The 20,071-nt window shown below is 35.6% G+C and overlaps 1 protein-coding gene across 2 annotated transcripts in view; it reads left to right on the top strand.

Annotated features, from left to right (window-relative positions):
• Positions 1 to 20,071, top strand: part of DOK6 (docking protein 6) — a 243,486-nt gene that overhangs the window by 163,337 nt on the left and 60,078 nt on the right. For both annotated transcript variants that reach the window (XR_016465091.1, XM_031589021.2), the window contains exon 6: positions 7,633 to 7,771. Coding sequence is in view for 1 of the 2 variants with exons in the window: in XM_031589021.2 (XP_031444881.1) it covers positions 7,633 to 7,771 (139 nt within the window). In the remaining variant the exon portion in view is untranslated. The remainder of the gene's footprint in view (positions 1 to 7,632; positions 7,772 to 20,071) is intronic.

Raw genomic sequence — 20,071 nt, 5'->3', positions numbered from 1 at the left:
ATAGAGATTCTGCATATTATGTCTGTCATTATGTATGGATATATTTCATAATTTTATATCAGTCTCCACATTCTGCCTATCTTGCATGACTTCAATAAAAAGTCTGCTTTTCTGCTTTTTATACTGTAGCTAGCATTGGAAATGAGTTGCTATTTTTAACTCTTCAGCATTGATTCTCATTTATTCTGATATACTAAGGTAATTAAAATATATGAAAACATTTTAATGAGAATAGGTGAGGAATTTTTGTAGCTACCCAAATAAAAATTGTCTGAAACAAGTCCAAAACAGAATCCTGCTTTTTATCAAAAACAAAGCTTGGAAAGGAAATGCAAATTCTTGCCACTGTGTCTTATTATGGGTAGGAATAACTTGATGGAAATGAGTTAGGGAATTACAGTGCTAGTGGACAATTTTTTGTATAGCCCAGAGAAAAACGCAGCCTGTTATTTGTACCTTCATTAAGCAATAAGTGAACAGTCTGACATGGAGGATTGGGATAGTTTCCTGAAACTTTAACAATGTGATATATGCTGTACTAGTCTAAATGCGCTATCATGAAGGGCAGCACAGAGACACCAATTGTAGAAAGAGACCAGGCAATGAGAAGAAAAAGTATCCCTAGAGGCATAATTACCTCTAGTACTGTACTGAAATCTCTCCCATTTGACAAAACAAATAAAAATATGTTTCCATGAGGGAAAAAAAAAGAAAGAAAGAAAGAAAAAAAAAAGTCTGTATTTTATTATGCCCCTTAAGTGATCATTTGGTTTAGGGAAGAAATTATTTTAGCATGTACATTTTTTGTTACTTTGACTGCAGGTAATCTCTTAAAAAGCTATCACTTGGAAAGTATCATGGTCCTGAAGGAAATATTAGAGGACTGCTGGATTCCTCTGAGTGATGGAGTGCCAGCTGTCTGGGAGAAAATCATCACTCCCTTTCATTCTAACTTCTCAGAATTGCAAAATGTTTCCATAAAAGGACTTATTAGGAAAGCTGTTCAGGTGCTTTTAGTTCTTTTAGTTGAAATTGTTGAGAATGACTCAAGAAATATAAGAATCTGACCTTGAACAAATCTTCAGGGCTAAGCTGCGTGATCAAGTTACTGAACTACATAGTGTGGTAATCCGCATTCTCTGTATTAACTAATGCCAAATTCAAGTAGATTCCACATGAAAGAGTGCTAGTTGAAGATTGTAAATTGCCGTACCTCATAAAGGTGTGCAGGAACAGTGGAAAGTTACCCATCTTGACTAAAGTGCAACTCCATGACGACAAATTCTACAGAGGAACAAATGTGTGTAGCCAGTAATTAGAAATTATGCATAATTACTTTTTTCTTGTTTCATATTCTTCCCAGTAAATAACTATCATTTATAAGGATGCCTAAATATATGAGGCAGATGCTCTCATATATCAAATAATTTTCATTATTTGCTTCTCAGATCATAAAATTGCCAGGATATCCCTGTTCGACACTCTGATGAAATTTGGAAATGCTAACGGCAATGCAAGGCAATCTAAGTCATTATTCACATAGGATGTGAGCAACAGGCCAAGCTCAGCAGATTTTGAGATTCTGTGCCTGCTTGTTCTGTCTTTTGCCCTTTTTATTGCTTCTGTGCTTTGTGTTGGTGGTCTTCATTTGTATTTCACAGATATTTCACAAGATATTTCCCTACTTTCACTGACCTTATCCCATTTTTATGGCTTTCTAACCATGTCTGTCTCTGAATAAATTACACTTTCTGTACATTTCCTATTAATTGCCTTCTCTCCATTTCACTTATAGATCTTTCCTGGATCCCACACGTATTCTATGTATGTAGTTATCATTTTCTTACTGATTCACTCCCAAATGTGTCACTTTTTTTGCCTGCATTATTGAAAGTTGAATTCTTAGCAGGATTTTCTTGCTTCTTCCTCTGGTTTTCTATCCTCTCAACATAGAAATTCACATCACAGTTTTATAAAAATCTACATAATTTATTTTATGATTTTTGTGATAACTATCTCTAGGTATTAATAGAGCTTTTTGTCTAAATGTGCCCCTGTCTGAAAGAGCTTATGTGCTTTCTTCGTTTTTTTTTGTTTGTTTGTTTTGTTTTTTAATTATTATTTTCCCAAGAAGGAGCAACTTTGGGAGAAAGTAAGCTAGCATGTGTTGAAAGTTGCAATTAGCAAAGCTTTTAGAAGCTTGAGAGAGCTTTGTATTCATTTCCCCTGAGCCCTACTGGTTAGCAAGTCTGTGTTTGGTGTGTGCTGTGTGTAACGTCCTTGTGCACAAAGAACAAACAGCATTTCTGTCAAAATGGCTTAGCTCAAGTTGAGATAACAACAAACAAGGGAAGAATAAAAGTGAGATACCCACAAGGGAGATAGTGTTTGTATATCTTCTCTGATAATCTAGTTAAATTGAAGGCAAAATTGCTAGTTTCTACCACTCCTTAAAAAATCAAAGCTGTAGCAACACAAGAAATAAGTGCCTCAGTGCAGAGTTAAATACTGCATCCTGTTTGACTCTTTTTAGAACAATTTCCATAGCTTCAAGACTTTAAAGAAAGGCCGTTTAAAATGTATTTCTATTCCTGTGACAGTAGCACAGTCTGGTTCCATGCATGGGAACTGATACATTCTTTGCATACAGGAAGTAAGCACCAGCTAACTTCTTATCTGCACCTTGAAGAGTCCGAGTGAACAGCTTTGCTCTTTAAAGGAAATCATCTTTCACACACTGAGTATGGGCTGCACAAAAGTAATTACATCCTGTTTGATATTGCTGGCTTTTACTGCTCTGATTCCTGGGCAGTACCTAATCACAATGTACTCTCATTCAAAAATTAAAGTATTTTTACATGAAAAATTATACATGCCAAACAAGGTACTAGTTATTTATAGTATATTAGCTATTAAGAGATATAATTATTAAAGTAATTAGTTAATAATAATAAAAGTTATTTATTACATTTGTACAGTATCTGTTTGAGGACATTTACCTTTTTTTAGTTATTTTTCTGTAGTTTTACGTACTGCTAAGAAATGAATTTACAAATCAGCTATTATTTCTTCAATGCTATACTATTTGAGGATAAAAAGAAATCATTCAAAACCATTAAAAATTATATTTAGATATATTAGAAGTAAAACCTTTGTAGTTACTGTCATTTATCCACTGTTTTAAGGAACAGACTCAGAAAACTTTGTTCCTGAGCATCTCAGCAACCTTCTTTATTGTGAAAATGCATTCTACCCTTCACTGAAATAGTGAAACAAAGCTGTCAAACTGTCATCCTCTCATGCAAATATACATGCACTTGCTAAATATTGTACTGGTTATTAAACTTAAGCGTTTCAACCATAGCATGAGAGTATGAACCTCCATTTGGGAAACAGTATCACTTGTATGTAAATGGTGGTCAATTCAACAAATTTTCCCTTTTTGAGAGCTTTCTGTGGGTTTACAATGCTGATTTTACTACATTAATTTTGTTCTAAAAGACTGATCTACTGTAGCAAGTAGAGACAGTGGGAAACCATTGTGTGGATGTAAGAAATGTTAAGAAAATCTGGCAAAAATAGTGGGAAAATTCCTTTTGCTTGAATGCAAGTCCTTTCTCTGAGTAAAAACAGGAACTTTCATTCTGGATTTCTGAATCCAATTTGTCTGAAGCCCCAACCTTAGCACCATTCCTATTCCTGTGTCTTCAGCCAGATCTGCTAACAATGACAGCTGTGAAAAGCTGAAGCAGTATTTCAAGAACTAAAAATGTTATGCTAATATTCAGAGATTGTTTACCTGCTTGTTTTATTATCTATCAATTTATATCATTCTGTAATAATACAGGAAAAAGTAAGTTTTTTCTCTTTCATTCAAAGCACCTCATACATTTTAATTTATTGAATCCTTAAATATCCTAAAACATAGGTTAATGATATCCCTGTTTTAAAGATGGGATGCACAGAAATAGAGAAGCTAACATCGGCATTTTTCAAGCATCTACAGGCTGATAAGCTTTATAAAAAAATTAATGTATACAAAATTGGTCATTTTTTTTTGACAGTGAAGGTCATACAATGTTGGTAGGAGTGCAGGGCAAGCCTATGGCTGTAGCAGAAAAAAAAGAGGTCCACACCTTCATTCTGTCATTTCTTATAAGTTATCTTGGAAAATATCAATGTTATAAATATGTTACTACATTGAAATAAGATGATTACTATGTTTTCATTTATTAGGGACTAAAAAAATGAAGAAAACATTTTTGCAGAAAAGTAAGAAGAAGTAATTATGACAAGTTTTAGTCTCTGTTTCAGAAAAGGTTGTTTTTCATTTCAAAAGATTTGTAGAAAACAGAGATTTTTGAAGTTTTTGAGGACAGTTTGCAAGCAACAATAATGTGATTGAATTTAAAATATTATTCTCACTAACCAGAAAGGATAGGTTCAATAATAACCATGTGTAGTTTGAACAAATATAAGTTAGTCTACCCACAGTTTGTTCAGGTTCATTTCAACACATTAGCAAGGTAAAACCTGCAACTGTCACTTGAAATGGGCAGCTCTCTGATGTCTAGAAGAGTCTGTAGAGAAAATAATGTTTTTGCTTTACTGTGTTTTGACTGTAAATAGAACAAATATAGAAGTATATTTCAGCTCGTCTACTTTTCTCTTGTCTGCTTGACTATGAAAGTGAAGCTGCCCTGCCTTTTCATCATGATCCCCTTTCCCTGTTTTCATCTTCATCATTCTTCTTCTAATTCCAGAAGTTCTTCTAAATCAGTTTGTGTTTTCATGTGTTTCAAACATTCCTCAAAGGACTGAAACAAAACCTTAAACACACCTATCCTGATGTCCTAAGGTCTGATCACAATAAATCACCGAGGAGCAGAAAGAAAAAAAAACCTTCACTATAGCATAGGGATTCACCTCTTTGGGCAGCCGATTGCAAATAACAAGTTCAGATAGAAAAATATGGAATTTAATTCTGCTTTTCCTTTTATAGAACTCAAGCTTGCCAGGTACTGATGGTGCTTCACTTCTGGTGCCTTTCAGTCATGTTAAATGTAAAAGCAAGTTAGGCCTTATCAGTACTTCAGCATAGTTTCCCCCACATCCAGTCTGGAAACTCTGCGTATATGCTGTATGCTGTCAGCTGGGAAACCAAAAATCCAGATGCTGGGAGGCTGCTGTCAGGAGTTTTCTGCCATTGATGTGACACATCTGCTGAAGTAACTTTCTCCTACAGGAAAGCCAGGCCCCAGGTGCAGACCTGGGTGGCTGCCTCTGCCTCAGCAGTACACTGACCATGCAGATTGTGGTCGAATCGACATTGGGAACAATTATATTTTGCTCGGTCAAAATAAACAGCTTAACTCCTGAATCTTAATCACGCTCTATTGCCTTGCTTTCTTGTTTTTATCCCTGTAGGATTTTTCATCCTCTGAAACCAACAAAAAAACTGTATTCTGCTTCGGTTTCTGAAACCCTGTCATTTTTTTCCAGACTTTCCATTTCATGCTGTTTGAATTTTATTAAGATCTCTTTACACAAAAACAGAGTACCAGCTATATGATGCCCTGAGGGATCTAAAAGACTGTTGCCATAATGTCTCAAAACTCTTGAGACAATTTATTTCTACTATTTAGAGAATTGTGTCTAAGGATACAAAGTATCTTAACTGTTTGTAACAGGGATCCCAATCTGCACTGGATTTGTTTTGTTCTATTTTCCTTTTGTTTATTAATTAGCCTATCACAACAATGCTGATCAAATAATTCCTCTCTGCAAACTGAATTGTATTTTTGTTACATCTCTGGATGGGAGGAGACTGTTTCTATTTCAGAACTATGGATGTTTGTCATATCGTAAATCATCTATTCCTAAGGCTGTGGCTTTCTTTTTAGCATCTCAATTTATCATTACTAAGTATGTTCACCAGGTATTTTCCAGAAGCACTTCTATTTTATCTGTTTCTGCCTCCAAAACTTTATGTTGTTCCCAGCACACTCACTCACAGCCTCACATTCTTTATAGCAGAGTCAATGAAAGCATGCCCCTCCCAGTGTACAGGCAAAGATCTTGTAGATGTTAATAAGGTTTTATCTTCACTCATCAGTTCTGAAATCAAAATGACCTGCTCAGTTCTGAATTATTTAGAAACAATTTTATGAATTAAAGAGATGTGTTTTAAAATAAAATTAGATAGAAATCTTTGTTCTAATCTTTAAAAAAAAAAAAAAAAAAAAACTGACAAAAAATGATTCTGTTTTCAAAAAGCTGTTTTGTAATTGTGTAAAATAGCATGTAAAATAGCAGTAGAATTATTTAATGATCATTTAATTCAAATAATATTGTTCTATCTGCTAGTTTGATTGGACAATATTTTGAAAATCTAATCTCTGAATAATTATTTAAATTTTGGGTTGCAAACTTTAAAGATATTGATATTTACTATGTTTTGATATTCAGCTTATCAGTACACATTTTCATAAAATGCTTGCTAATTCTCCATGCCCTGGGCTTTCTGGGGACTTATGGAGGTGCTGGGATATTAGAGAAAAAAATTAGATATCATGAAAAATAATTAAGCAAACAAAAAGAAATTTAAAAACCTGGTGTTTTAGGGCAAATGGAAATATTTCTACTGTTGAAGGATGCTATGTATCGGTGACTCAAATAAACAATTTTCTGTCAGAGATAATTTTGAAATGTTTACAGGGAGAATTTTATTTTGTTCCATTTCTAAAATTGCAAGAGGAATTCGATAAAGAATGCAAAAATAAGTCCCAGATCATGTAATGGAATTGCTAATATAAGTGTGTCAAATTGCACCACTGTTTAACACAGTCTAGGGCTGTGAAGTAACTCAATAATCATTGATGTCTACTCACTTTTTCTGTTTTCCAGACCCCTGTTACTGCATTTAGCATATATAACACTTCTGTTCTTCTTAACAATCCCACAAGGATAGCACAGATAAGGATAACAGCAGTTGCTCTCTCAAAAGAAGACAGTTGATTTGTTGTTGTTGTTGTTGTTACTTAATCTTCTTATGCAACACAATTACTGTTCCTATTGTCAAATAGACCGAATGTCTCTTGCTATTATCAAGATAGCTTTAAATGCTGCCTCACACAAACATACTGAGGCAGCTGTATTTTAACCCTTGTAATGCTGGTTTTCCATGCAGCTTCTTTGTAGAGTTCAACGAAAAGAACTGTGTTATGTTAAAAAGTCAAAGTCAGCTTTTCAATGTCATGATATGCTTTGTGCTTCTTTCATCAATTGGTTAGAAGAATAAAATTCAGGTCCTACTTACCCTGCAGACATTTGAAACAATGCCATAAACATCTGACTGTATTACCTCCAGTTTTATTCTGTGATAAAACTTCTTTTTTACTGTTCAGAGGATGATTAAAACTGAATTTAGAGGTTATGTTCATAGAGTTCTGCTTTTGTCTCTTGGAATATGTCTCTCTTCAGTGGTAAAAATAACTGCAGATATTCAGAATCCCAGAGATTAACTATAAAAGATTAACTATAAAAGTTGGCATTTTCTATCGTAAGGTGTGCACTTTTTATAATAGTTAGATAAAAGTTACACAGTACTCATTTTTTTCCTTCTTATTGTAGGATGTGTGACACAGGAGAAGGGCTGTTCACCTTTCAGACACGAGAAGGAGAAATGATATATCAGAAAGTCCATTCTGCAACACTGGCAATAGCAGAGCAACATGAAAGATTAATGATGGAGATGGAGCAGAAGGCACGGGTAAGATCCTTTCACAGAAATATTTAAACTTATACAATTGGTAATGAACAAAAGAAATCTTTAGAAATGGCAGTCCATGAATTCAGCCATAATAAAGATAATAGCTGCATGGTTAAGAGAAAAAAATCTTCATGTATTTTTATGGTCATGGATTTTCAGCATATTCAGTGCAACGATCTTTTGCTGGTGTGTTTTTGGAAGAGTAGAGTCCACTAAATGCTAGGTGCATGGTTACCTTCTTAAAAATTGTGGTTCTGTTACTCAGAGTTCAGACCTTTTGCTGAAAAAAAAAGTTCAGTGTAAACACACCTAGATGACAGCAGTCACGGTCTGTTGTTCTTAATCCAGGAAAGACATTAGTTACCCTTACACTGTGGTCATAAAAAGCTATTTTTTTTTTATTTTACAGTCTGAATTTGTAGTTTTTAAAGGTTATCTTTATGTGCTCAGAGAACTTTCTGAAAAGTTTGGAAATTTTTAAAAAGAAAAAGGTGATCTTCAGTGATCATTCTGGAAAGCTAACTTTTAAGTGTGGTTTGAAGCTACCTTTATATCAACCAAAGAGGAGTATATGGGGAGTCCAGTGAAGCTTGTCTGCATGCTTTTCATAGAATTATATGATTTTTTGAGTTAGAAAAGACCTTGAAGATCACCTATTTTCAACCTTCCTGCCAAGGGCAGGGATATTTTTCACCTTTCCTCTGAGATGACCACAATTCTCCGTGTATCTTTGCTCCTAGGAAGAGATGTGAGGATAATTGTTCTCTTTCCACTGACACTCTCTTCCTTCCTTTCCTTGCCTACCATGCATTTGTCCATGTATATTTGAATAGCAAAGGGCCATTCAATTCTCCGGAGTCCAACTCCCATTCCTGATTACTCCCCAGAGCAGTCTATCTTTATTTACAGTATAACGAACTTGAAAAAAACTTGTACTTCTACAACAAAATTTGCTGTGTTGAATGCTCCCCTCAGACTCTGCATGTCTTTAATTAAGATGGAAAGCTATAAAAAGTGCTTTCTTTCTGTAGTTTTTGAAAAAAAATGGATGATTTTTTTCATTAAAACTAGATAATCTAGGACTATGTGAAGAAAAATTGAGATACACAAATTTTGGACAAAAAGAAAATAGGAAGAGGAAAATTCACAATCAAGATATAACGTTAGGGACAAATGAACAGTTGCTGAAAGCACAGGCCAGGGTAGATGGCAGTGTAAATGGAAAAGTATATGAAATACTAGAAATGCTGGGAAAATACACTGCATACTGCTGGGCTGAAAGTGATTGGTTAACAGTCCAGGAAGAAGGAGTATTATAAATATATCTGCTTATTTTCCTGCTGCCCTAATAAGTGCTAAGACCTGAATCGGGGATTATATGAGATTTTCTTTCCATGGAATCACCACTTTCAGACCCACTTTCAGATCCACCTATTGATTAACAGCTCTGCTGCTTAGCAAAGCTGTTTCCATTCTGCCATCAGATGACTTCTCTGAAACCTCATTTATGAAGATTGTGCACATATGGTACAGAATATCAAACTGAGAACAGACTGAGAGATAGAAATGACTCACCATCATCCACACAGCATGTACTATACTTCGTTCCTGATGAATCTTCACCGTGATCTTCATAGGGAGATGGATAGAGCTTTGTGGCCTGCTGTAGGCTGTCTAGAACCTGTAGGCTGTACAAAAAATGGCTCAAAAATCTGTTGATTATTATATATCAACTAGTAAGTAAAGGCTGCTTTGCTTTTGGTAGTTTTGTTGCTCCTGTCTGATGGTGTGCTGAAGCTTCAACAGGTTTTCTGTGTTACCTGCAGTATTTGAGTTGTATTCATATTTGAAACAAAATCTGAAGATATTAAATAGACTCGGTATAGGTTATTTTCCTTTTATCAAGTATAAATACCATTTTCACCACATGTCATATAAATATTTGTTTCCCTTAACATCTGTAATTTAAACATAAACAGAGTATATTTTTTAACCAGGGATCTATGGGTCCTTCTCAATCCTGATCTTTGTCTTTATAGCTCCATACTATTGGGTTGTTTTTTTAATTGTTTTGCTTTACTTTCTGACTATTTCAGTTATGAACCGCTCGTGTATAATATTATAGAATTATATCTTTATTTTCTTTATTTTCTTTTTTTTGGTAAATATGAAAATGAAAGAAACTATGCAAGAAACTTTAAAAAGTAGGGGTAACTTAATGATATAACAAAAATGAATGATTCATGCTTTGTAAATGCTGAGCATCCTCCCTCTTGCAGTCAGTAAGTAATACTGGTTTTAGTGGTCTTTTCAAGGAATCCCTTTTAAAGATAACTTTCATGCACCAGCATATGAACACTGTTGTGCTCAGCATCACTTGTCTATCTAACCTCTACAGCACGATGAGAATTTGCTTACAGCTGGCAGTGTAATTTAAGGCCTTGATTTTCCTTCTCAATAGCATCTTTATTCTTCTGATATAGCCTTCACTGAAAACACTTCTACTAAGTGTATAAAATTGAAGGTTAAGAACTCTAGATTACTCATATTCATTTCTCTTATTATGACTGTATATATGACAGATGCATGCTTGGGAATTAGAGCTGTATCTTTGTAACTTTGTAAACTACATTTTTCCAAAGCTGACAAAGGAAACGCATTGTGTAATCTCAAATATATATATATATTTATTTTTTTTTTAAAGGCAAAACAAAAAGTAGAACAAAAATTCTAAACAAGATAATGCTGTAGTTGATGTTGACCATTTGATTTTAATCAAATATCAAAGATTGAAGTATAAATTCTTAAAGAAATGAAAATAGTTAAATTTTTCATAATTCGTAATCATAGAATACATTCTGTGATGCTTGTTTTCCTCTGTACATCACAGCTGCAAACAAATGTAATTTTAGAGTGATACTTTTAAAATTTACCAGAAAATAAACAAATTAATAAAACACTCTCTATATTTCCTTTTCCTTGTTATTTTCAAGTCTTGTGTCTAATGTAAATGAATCAGTCACAGTGATAGAATTCTGTCATTTTAATAAAATAGTACCAGTGAACTTATTTTTTTGTTGTTGTTTTTAAAATTATTAATAAGGGAATAACAAATGTGGCAGTGAAAACAAATATCAGGCAATATAACTGTATTTAAAGAGAAATTGGAGAAGAAGGTGGATAAGAAATAAAGCTGCAAGTTATTTAATCTTTCTATTCCTTAGGAAAAGGATGAGGAGAAGTTCATAAGACCAGTCTGATGATAAATATAAATTACAAGGTTGTCAGACATAATATTAATGAGAATGTAGATAGGATGAAGAATGTCAGTGGCAAATTGTCAGATAATTGGGAAAAAAAAAATACTTGAGACAAGAGAAAATAGTAGTATCGCTTTCATAGTAAGCTCAGTTCTTTACTATGTATTTCTTCACATATTTTAAGCTGATAGCAACCTAAACAGATATTCATCAAAAGTTTACAGAGCCAAACATCAAGAATAATTACATCAAAAAGATTGTTAATTTTTGTTTTCAAATGATCTTTTACATTTGAGGTTTTCTACCTTTGCCAGTGCACATTAAAGGATTTTTCATGGTTGTTATGCGTATTTTTATGTCATGTCATACATATCACCTATTATTTTCCAATTGTCAAAAATTGGAAATTCGTGAACATGCTATTGGATGCTTCAGAACCAATGATTATATGAAATACTTAGTTAAAACATACGTCTTATGGGCTCCATTTCAACACTGTAGTTCACTTAATATGATTTTGTTGTTGGTTTTTTTTGTTTGTTTTATTTTGTTTTTTTGTTTGTTTTTTTGTTTTGTTTTGTTTTTATGTTGTGATTCTGCATAAGTGTATTTGGGTACCTGGAGAAAATGGAGGAGAAAAATTCAGAGGTCACCTATAGAAATGATCCCCGGTTACTTTGTATGCCTTCTTCTATCTCCAAATTAGATACAAGCTTAAGTATTGAGGTTCTGAATAAATATAATAAATAATAAATATAATCACTGATGAACTCATATATTGATGGAAAATAAACTATAGCTTCAAGCCACTTATTTTTGCAAATACTTAACTCAGTACAGACTGGTATTTCCAACCTGAAACTAATGTATGACGATTCCATGCAACGTTTATAAAATTTGTAACTAGTATATATACAAAAATCTGTGTGCTTTTAGTTTCTGAATTGTTTACTTGATTCACACATATGTTATGAAGCTTCATTTAGTGGTTCTAGAGATCTTTGAAAGTTACAAGTTAAAATAATTTAGTGTTTTAGACAGAAAAGACTACTAGGGAAGTAAGGCTTGCTCTTCTTTGCCGTCGAAACCAATAATAGAATACTGGGAGTGTTCTACTGCAGGACCTGTCAATCCACTGGCAAACCATGGCCACCTGGAAATATTGCCAAGATATTAATAAAAATAGAAATGTTGCCTTTTTTTTCCCCTTAATACTGTACTTTTGGGATTGAGTTTTATAACCCATTCCCATAAGTATCTAATACTAAAAAAAAAAAAAAAAAAAGAGAGAGAGAGAGAAATTAAAAAAAAAAAAAAGGATTTTTGGTTCACTAAGCACATAATGACATTTTTCCTGACTCTTAGTCTTTGGACTCAGGAAACTATGCGTATATGGATGAAGCAAATCCTAGAACTCTGAAGCATGTCTATTTCTGATATTCACCACTTCAGACGAAAGTATGGATTCATGAATATACAGTCTGGAGCTGCTTTGGGGGTTGCTTTTTTTTAATCTTATTTGAAAGAAAATATTTTCTTGAAAGTCAATTTATTTCATTGACATTTTTTTAAAGCTATTATTCACTTCCAATAATGGACATTCAAATACTGTGGCAGCATTCAAGAACTATGCTGTAGGTGGCATTAACTTCCAAGAAGAAAACACTTCTCCCAACTGCTAAAGTTGAAATTCCACAGCCATTACTGTCCAATATCTTTGTGTTTTTAACACAAGTCCATGCCTTTTACTCCTCTTCTTGGCCCTTCCCCTGTCAGCTGCAGGAATCTGCAATCCCCTGTACGGTGAAGGATGAGATAGAGGAAGCTGCATGTGGTAGCTGATGTTGAATATTTACTGCATGTTTGAATGAAACCTGAGGACAGGGAAAGTCTTTACTATGGTAACAAAGTGTTGGAGCTGCTGGTACAAAGTGCCAGAGCAGGTGGGAGAATAGAGCTGTTTGTCATCAGAAACACTGCAGACCACATGTAGGTTTGTGAAGTGTTTAGATAAGTGCTGTGGGTAGGTGTGAGAGCAGAGATTGCAAGTCCTTGTATAAGAGTGTATCAGACATTTTCGTGGTTGGTGATGTAATTTAAATGCAGTTTTGCCTTTTTAAAGCTATTTGCTAGAGCTTGCACAGGAGTATTAAACATTTTTGAAGTGGCAGTAGTCATTCACAACATGATGGGATGAATTCAGTTCCTTCCTTTGCTTGCCAGTTCTTCTCCTTAGCTATCGATCTGAATAAGCTTGAATTATTGAAAGGTGTTATAGGTTCTAAAAACCCAGGTGCCTTACATGGATATGTATCCTAACCTAGAAATTATTCTTTTTAAAAATTTCTGAAAGATGTTGTACAATGCCATAGTACTCATCCGGCTGTCTTACTGTGCTACCTAAGACTCTGATTGAAATCTGCCTTCTTCTGATAAGATGTAGGAGCTGAACCAAAACCTATTTGTAATAAAAGTTTCACATAACTGAGGCAACAGAATTTCTTGTCTGCTGATTCCCTACTCCATCCTGTGAATCTGTTCTAAACCTGCATGCATGAACCCTTGAACACTGTTTTTCTCTGTTCTGAGTGCCTTGTTTTGTGTTTGAATGCAAATCTGCTGTATGATAAACATTTTGATATAAGTAACTACAGACTGCATCGTTTGTTTAAATACAGTGGGGCAAAGTTACATTTTAATACAAGTGAGTTAGAAGGTTGATGGCATGCGCATATTTGAAGTTAGGATGAGTTTATATCTTGCTAAATATTACATGTTTATGTAATTGTCAAAATAGTTGACACTGTAAAATTGAAATTCGTATTTGTTTCTAGGAAGTGCAAGAAAGTGAAAGCCAGTGAACTTTCCATGAACAAAATAGATAATTTGATTAGAAGTCTTATTTGCTAATAGCCATGGGTGATATGAACAATAAATTAGAAATGATGCTGTAATTATACAATGGTTGCATGCCTGACTGATCCCTTTGTGTCTATTCCCAACCCTCCTCTTAATAAACTTGGAAAAATATTTAGCATGGAAGGGAAGTTTTCTTCGGCCTTCTGCACATTTTAAACAGCTTGCTTGTATAACTGTGCTGATAGGTTTACATCATTAAACTCAACAGAGGAGCAGGTTGTGTTGACCTAAGTATTACTAGAAAAGTAATTCTCAGGACAGTTCTCCAGTGATCTCAATTTATTGTTAATCTCTTATCTGTTATTCTGAGAAAACCATTTATTGTAAAATAAACTAACATAGCCTATAGAGATCCTATTATTATTAGCCACAGTAACAGCTGATGAAGCCACCTTATGCTCTCCAGAGACAGGTATTATTATAATAATTATACTAATAAGTAAAATGAGGTGCAGAAAGATTAAGGCCAAATTCAACTAAGTATGAATTGTCCAAGGTCACAGAGTAATCAGCTGTACACTGGGAGCAGCACAACAGCAAAATAAATCCTGGATCATGGTCAATTACTTATTCACAGAACACAGAAGAATTAACTTCTGAAAAACACATTTTTCACACAGTTTTCATCAATGTTAGGAACTATATTATCATTCTATGTCTTCTGTCAAGCAAGGCTTTCCTCTGTTTCATCAACTCTGTTCAGGAGTTCTTTATATCACACAAGGGAATAGTTAAGGCTTTGTCTCTGATTAATAAGAAACCTCTTTATCAATGATTTACAGATGGACCCAATGCTTTTCAGATAATGGAAGATTTATAAAATGTAATAATCTGAGAGGTGATCAGGAATTCTCATGCTAGTCCTAAAGTTACTCTGTAAATCCCTCCTGTGCTCTATGTGCTTTGGACCATCAAGCACCTGTTGGCATGACAGAAAATAGATGAAGTTCACCCTTTATTATCAATTTGTTCCTTTTTCCCCTGTTTCTGTTCCTTTTTCTGAAGACGACAGATTTTTGAACTTGACAGTTACTTACAGTAATGTCTCTGATTATGTTTAGATTGAAGCCAACTGATATTTAGTATCTAAAAAAATATACTTGAAATATGGGTCTTTTTCCAAGTACAAGCAGTCTTTTGATGTGTATTAATCAAAGCCTGTCCAGACAGGGATTGTTTATGTTCTCTTTTCTGCTCAGCCTTGGGTCATGGCTGTTATATGATTGATATCCTCTGTATGAATCCAGCCACGCTAGCAGTTTATATTTATCAGCTGCTCTTTGCTGCCTGGTAATCTGGTTCAGGAGAAATATAAAAGCCAGTAGTACAGACAGATCAGATTCTTTACTGTTGACTTGGTGTTATTTCACTTACTACTGTAGCTATATTGAATAAAGATATGCAGCTACTACAGTAAGTGAAATAATGCCAGGTTTACTTACTGGCATAGCGTGTCTCTTTATCTCCCAGATTTTCAAAACAGAAAAAATGATATTGGAAAGGATGGCTGTTAATCAACTGATGTAACGTTTTCTTCCAAGCTAAGATAGCATCAAAACTAGATCAAGTTGTCCAAGGCCTTATTCAGTCAAGTTAAGAATACCTCCAGGAATGTAGGTTCTGGGGACCTAAATGGAAGGTGTCCCATCCAAGTTTTTGACTTCTTCCTCTAGTTTGATATAACCCTCAAATTTGTCAAGGATGAAATCCGTCCCACTGCCCATGTCAACAATGAAGATAGTAAAAAGTTTTGGAGTGCTGACCCGTCTAAAATTCATAAATAAGTTTTGCAAAAATATTTCAGTTCTGCAGCATTCAGCAGCAGGAGCTTAATGAGGATTTTTTCATGCTATGGTGAAAAGATACACCACTTTGTTACCTGTGACTGTAACAGAATAAAAATCTGCTGGTCTCATTAGATTTTTTGTCTGTCAGAATCTAATTCTATAAAGGTAGCCAGGCAAGATTCATATGGATCCACTTGGCTGGTTGTTGAATGTGTAATTTTACAGTGTTTATGATTCTAAATCCATTGCCAAATCAGTATAGATTCTTGTTTATAAAAACAAAAAACTCATGGTCCCTCTTCTATTTTTAATTATTTCCTTGTAGGGCACAGTGTTAAAAGTTCCAGGTACTGTTCACTAAGAGATTTGGGAAAATCTTTTGTTGTTGTGGATTTTTTTTTAAAGGTTTCACATGTATTGGTCAGTGATCACCTTTACATACCTTTTGTATTATATGGAGAAAAAAAAAAAAAAAGCTGATGGAGTTGCAGATTTCCATGACAACAAGTGTAACTCTATTTGAAGCTGAAACTTACCACCACAGAGACTATTAACTGTTCTGCTAAATGGCAATAATAAATTTCAGAAAGCTTGAATTTATACAATCATAGAATCATAGAATCCTTAGAATTGGAAGGGACCTCTGGAGGCCATCTACTCTAACTCCCCTGCAATGAACAGAGACAGCACAGCTAGATCAGGCTGCCCAGGGTCTGATCCAGCCTCACCTTAAAGTTTCCATGGATGGGGCATTAACCACATCTCTGTGCAACCTGTTCCAGTGCCTCACCACTCTCACCATAAAAGATTTTTTTTCCTTATATCTAACCTAAATCTACCATCTTTGAACTTGAAACAATTTCCCCTTGTTCTGTCAACACAGACCCTGCTGAAGATTCTGCCCCTTCTTTCATGTAACCTCCTTTCAGATACTGAAAGGCCACCATCAGGTCACTTCACAGCCTTCTCTTGTCCAGGCTGAACAGCCCCAGCTCTCTCAGCGTGTCCTTGGACAAGAGGTGTTGCACTGCATGAATCATTTTTGTGGCCCTCCGCTGGACACACTCCAGCAGGTCTATGGCTCTTCTGTACTGAGGACTCCACATCTGGACACACTATTCCAGGTTAGACCTCATCAGGGGCAGGATCAGCTCCCTCGGCCTGCTAGCCACTCTTCTTTTGATGCAGCCCAGGATACAGTTGGCTTTCTGGGCTGCAAGGCCACATTGCCGGCCCATGTTCAGCTTCCCATCCACCAGTACACTCAGTTTTTTTTCAGCAGGGCAGTGCTTAATTCTTTCATTCCCCATCTTTTATTGGTAATGGGACTTGCCTTGACCCAAGTGCAAGATCTTGCATCTGGATTTGTTGAACCTCATGAGGTTCACCTGGGCCCACTGTTTACATCTGTCTAAGTCCCTCTGGATGGCATCCCATCCCTCTGGTGTGTTGACTGCATCTTACTGTCAGTGTCACTGATGAAGATATTAAAGAGTATTGATCCAAGCACCAACCCCTGGGAGACACCATTCATAACCGATCTCCATCCAGACATTGAACTATTGATTACAACTCTCTGGACTCAGTCCTGAAGCCAATTCTTCATCCATTGAACAGTCTACCCATCAAATCCGTATCTTTTCAATTTGGAGGGAAGGATGTTACAGAGTACCGTGTCAAAGGCCTTACTAAAGTTGAGTTAGATGACATCAATGTCTCTTCCCTTGTCTATTGATGCAGTTCCACCATCATAAATGGCCACTAGGATGGTCAAGCAGGATTTGCCCTTGGTGAAGCCATTTTGGTTCTCCCATATCACGTCCCTCCCTTCCATGTGCCTTAGCATAGGTTTCAGTACATGGGAAGAGGCAAGTACAACCTTTACTATGCCAAAAAATTTATGCCAGGGGAAAGTGAAAAATACAACTGGAGAGTAATTGTCTGAAAATGAAATTCAATGGAAAATATGCCAGTCATAGGTTTATTAGACTTATGCAAATGTATTGAGAAATATAGCAATTTACACACACCACTCTGTTTCCAAATTGGTTTCCTAATTTGCAGCTATTTCTGTCACATTATTAAACTAGCATCAGCAAGGAAGCAAAATTTCGCTAGCTTGTTTTAGATGCAAAAATTTGGACTGTCATTTGGATAGTCTTGTCTCTCTTCCAAGGATGCATTATATATATTTATTTAGGGGGATGTGAATTACTATTGAATGATTGATGATTGCAGTTTTAAGATGTAGTAATTTCAAGAATGGTGTCTATCATGATATGATCTCCATGTGCTACTGAATGCTGGAGTCATGCACTCATAAGCCTAATAAGTAATATTCGTGACAAAATATTGATAATTGTTGTTTTAGCAAGTATTTAGAATATTGTCTGCCATTTTATTAAAATTCATTGGTACCATCAGTTCACTGAAATGAGTGAAGTAGCTAAAAGAAGTTACCGGAAATCACTGATCAGTTTTTGCCTATAAAAAAAAAAAGCCTTAAGCAAGCTTTTGTGGCATTTGCTTTATTAGAAAGTTTGAAACTTAAATAACTCCATGTTTTGTTGCCAAAATATGTATATAGTCATTAGAATTACAAATTTTCAGCCCCCAACTTGTTGTCTTAATGTTTATCCGTATGGGGACATTCTGAGTTCATTCTTAGTTTGCATTTCTTGCAGCACAGTAGGGAGACTTTTCTAAGTAGTTCTCCACAAAGGGACATTTTTGATGCCATAACTTTAACCATACCATTTCTAAGACCAACCAGAGCAACTTCTATGAATTCAGAAATACTGTCCTTCCAATACTCTCAAGTAAAACAGCAAAGACTTCAAGTGTCTCAAATTCTTCTTTAAGATGTGTCATACCTTTTGGCAAGTAATATAATGAAAAAAAATAACAGGCTTTGAAATCTTCTCTGAAGCGTATCAGGTTGAGGTCAGACATGAGCAGCTTTGTCAGAGAGAGAGATACCCAGCAGAGCAAGGACACCTAAAAAAAGAAAGAGGAAGGGGGACAAGACTATGAAAGTTGGCACTGATAGTAAACCTCACTATTACTAAGCTTATTTTGACACATCTCATGATAGCAAACCTTCTAGAATACCATAAATTTTAGACTGATATCCAAAGAAAACATATTCCTACAGGCAGTCTGTTAGACATCTCCAACTCCTGCATTTAGCTGCATTTTTTCCACCCCAATTTGTTAGTCCCTATGTATTTCAGAAGATACATCAAATGCTATCCCTTTTCTGTAAAAACCTACTCTTTAATTTTGGAGATGCACAAAATTTTAGTAGGCTACTGAGAGGCATTTTGTCCAACCTACCTGCTCAAGCAAACTCACCTAGAGAGGCTGGTTGCCTGTGCCAGTGGGTGGTCACTGCACAGCAGTGTTTCTTCCTGTTCAGATGAAACCTCCCGTGTTTTGGGTTGTGCCCATTTGCCTCATGTCCAGACATTGGACACATCTGAAAAGAGTCTGGCTCTGTCCTTTTTGTACCCTACCTTTCAATATTTGTATACATTGATAAGATCCATCCTGAGCCTCCAATTATTGTCCAGGCTAAACAGTCTCAAGTATCTGAGTTCTACCTAACAGAAGAGATGCTCAACTCCTTTAACCATGCTATTGGCCCTTTGCTGGATTCTCAATTAGTTCTACATATCTCTTGCACTGAGAAACCCAGAACTGAATACTTGTGTGTTCTCACCTGTGTTGAGGGGAAGGATCACCCCCCTTGACCTTCTGGCAACACTTTTCCCAGGAGTCCCTTAGACTGCTATGCAGCCAAGGGCATGTTTAACTTTGTGTCCACCAGAACCCACAGGAACTTATATGCAAAGCTGCTTTCGAGTTGGGCAGCCCCTAGTATATACTGGTGCAAAAGGTGTTCCTCGTCACATTCGAGTTCTTGTTGAACTTCATGATGTTCCTGTCAGCCAATTTCTGCAGCCTGACAAGGTTCCTCTGGATGGCAGCACAACTCTTTGGTATATCAGCCACTCCTCCGGGTTTTGTGTCATCAACAACCTGCTGAGGTTGCACTTTGCTCCTTCATCCAGATCACTGCTGGACAGAACTGAACCCAGTTGGCTTCTGTAGCACACCACTATTTAATGGCCTCCAACTAGATTTCATGCTGCTGATCACCACTCTCCAGGCCCTGTTCGGTGAGTTTTCTATCCAACTCATTGTCTGCATATTCACCCCATACTTATCAGCTTGTCTACAAGGATTTTATTGAAGACAGTGTCAAAAGCCTTACTGAATCTACTGCTCTCCTCTTGTCTACCAAGCCAATCAATTCATCAGGTATGGTTATC

Source organism: Phasianus colchicus, chromosome 3, assembly GCF_987193195.1.
Source record: "Phasianus colchicus chromosome 3, bPhaCol1.hap1.1, whole genome shotgun sequence".
Taxonomy (NCBI): Eukaryota; Metazoa; Chordata; class Aves; order Galliformes; family Phasianidae; genus Phasianus; species Phasianus colchicus.
Note: the sequence above shows the minus strand (reverse complement) of the source record. Positions and strands in the feature narration are given on the sequence as shown.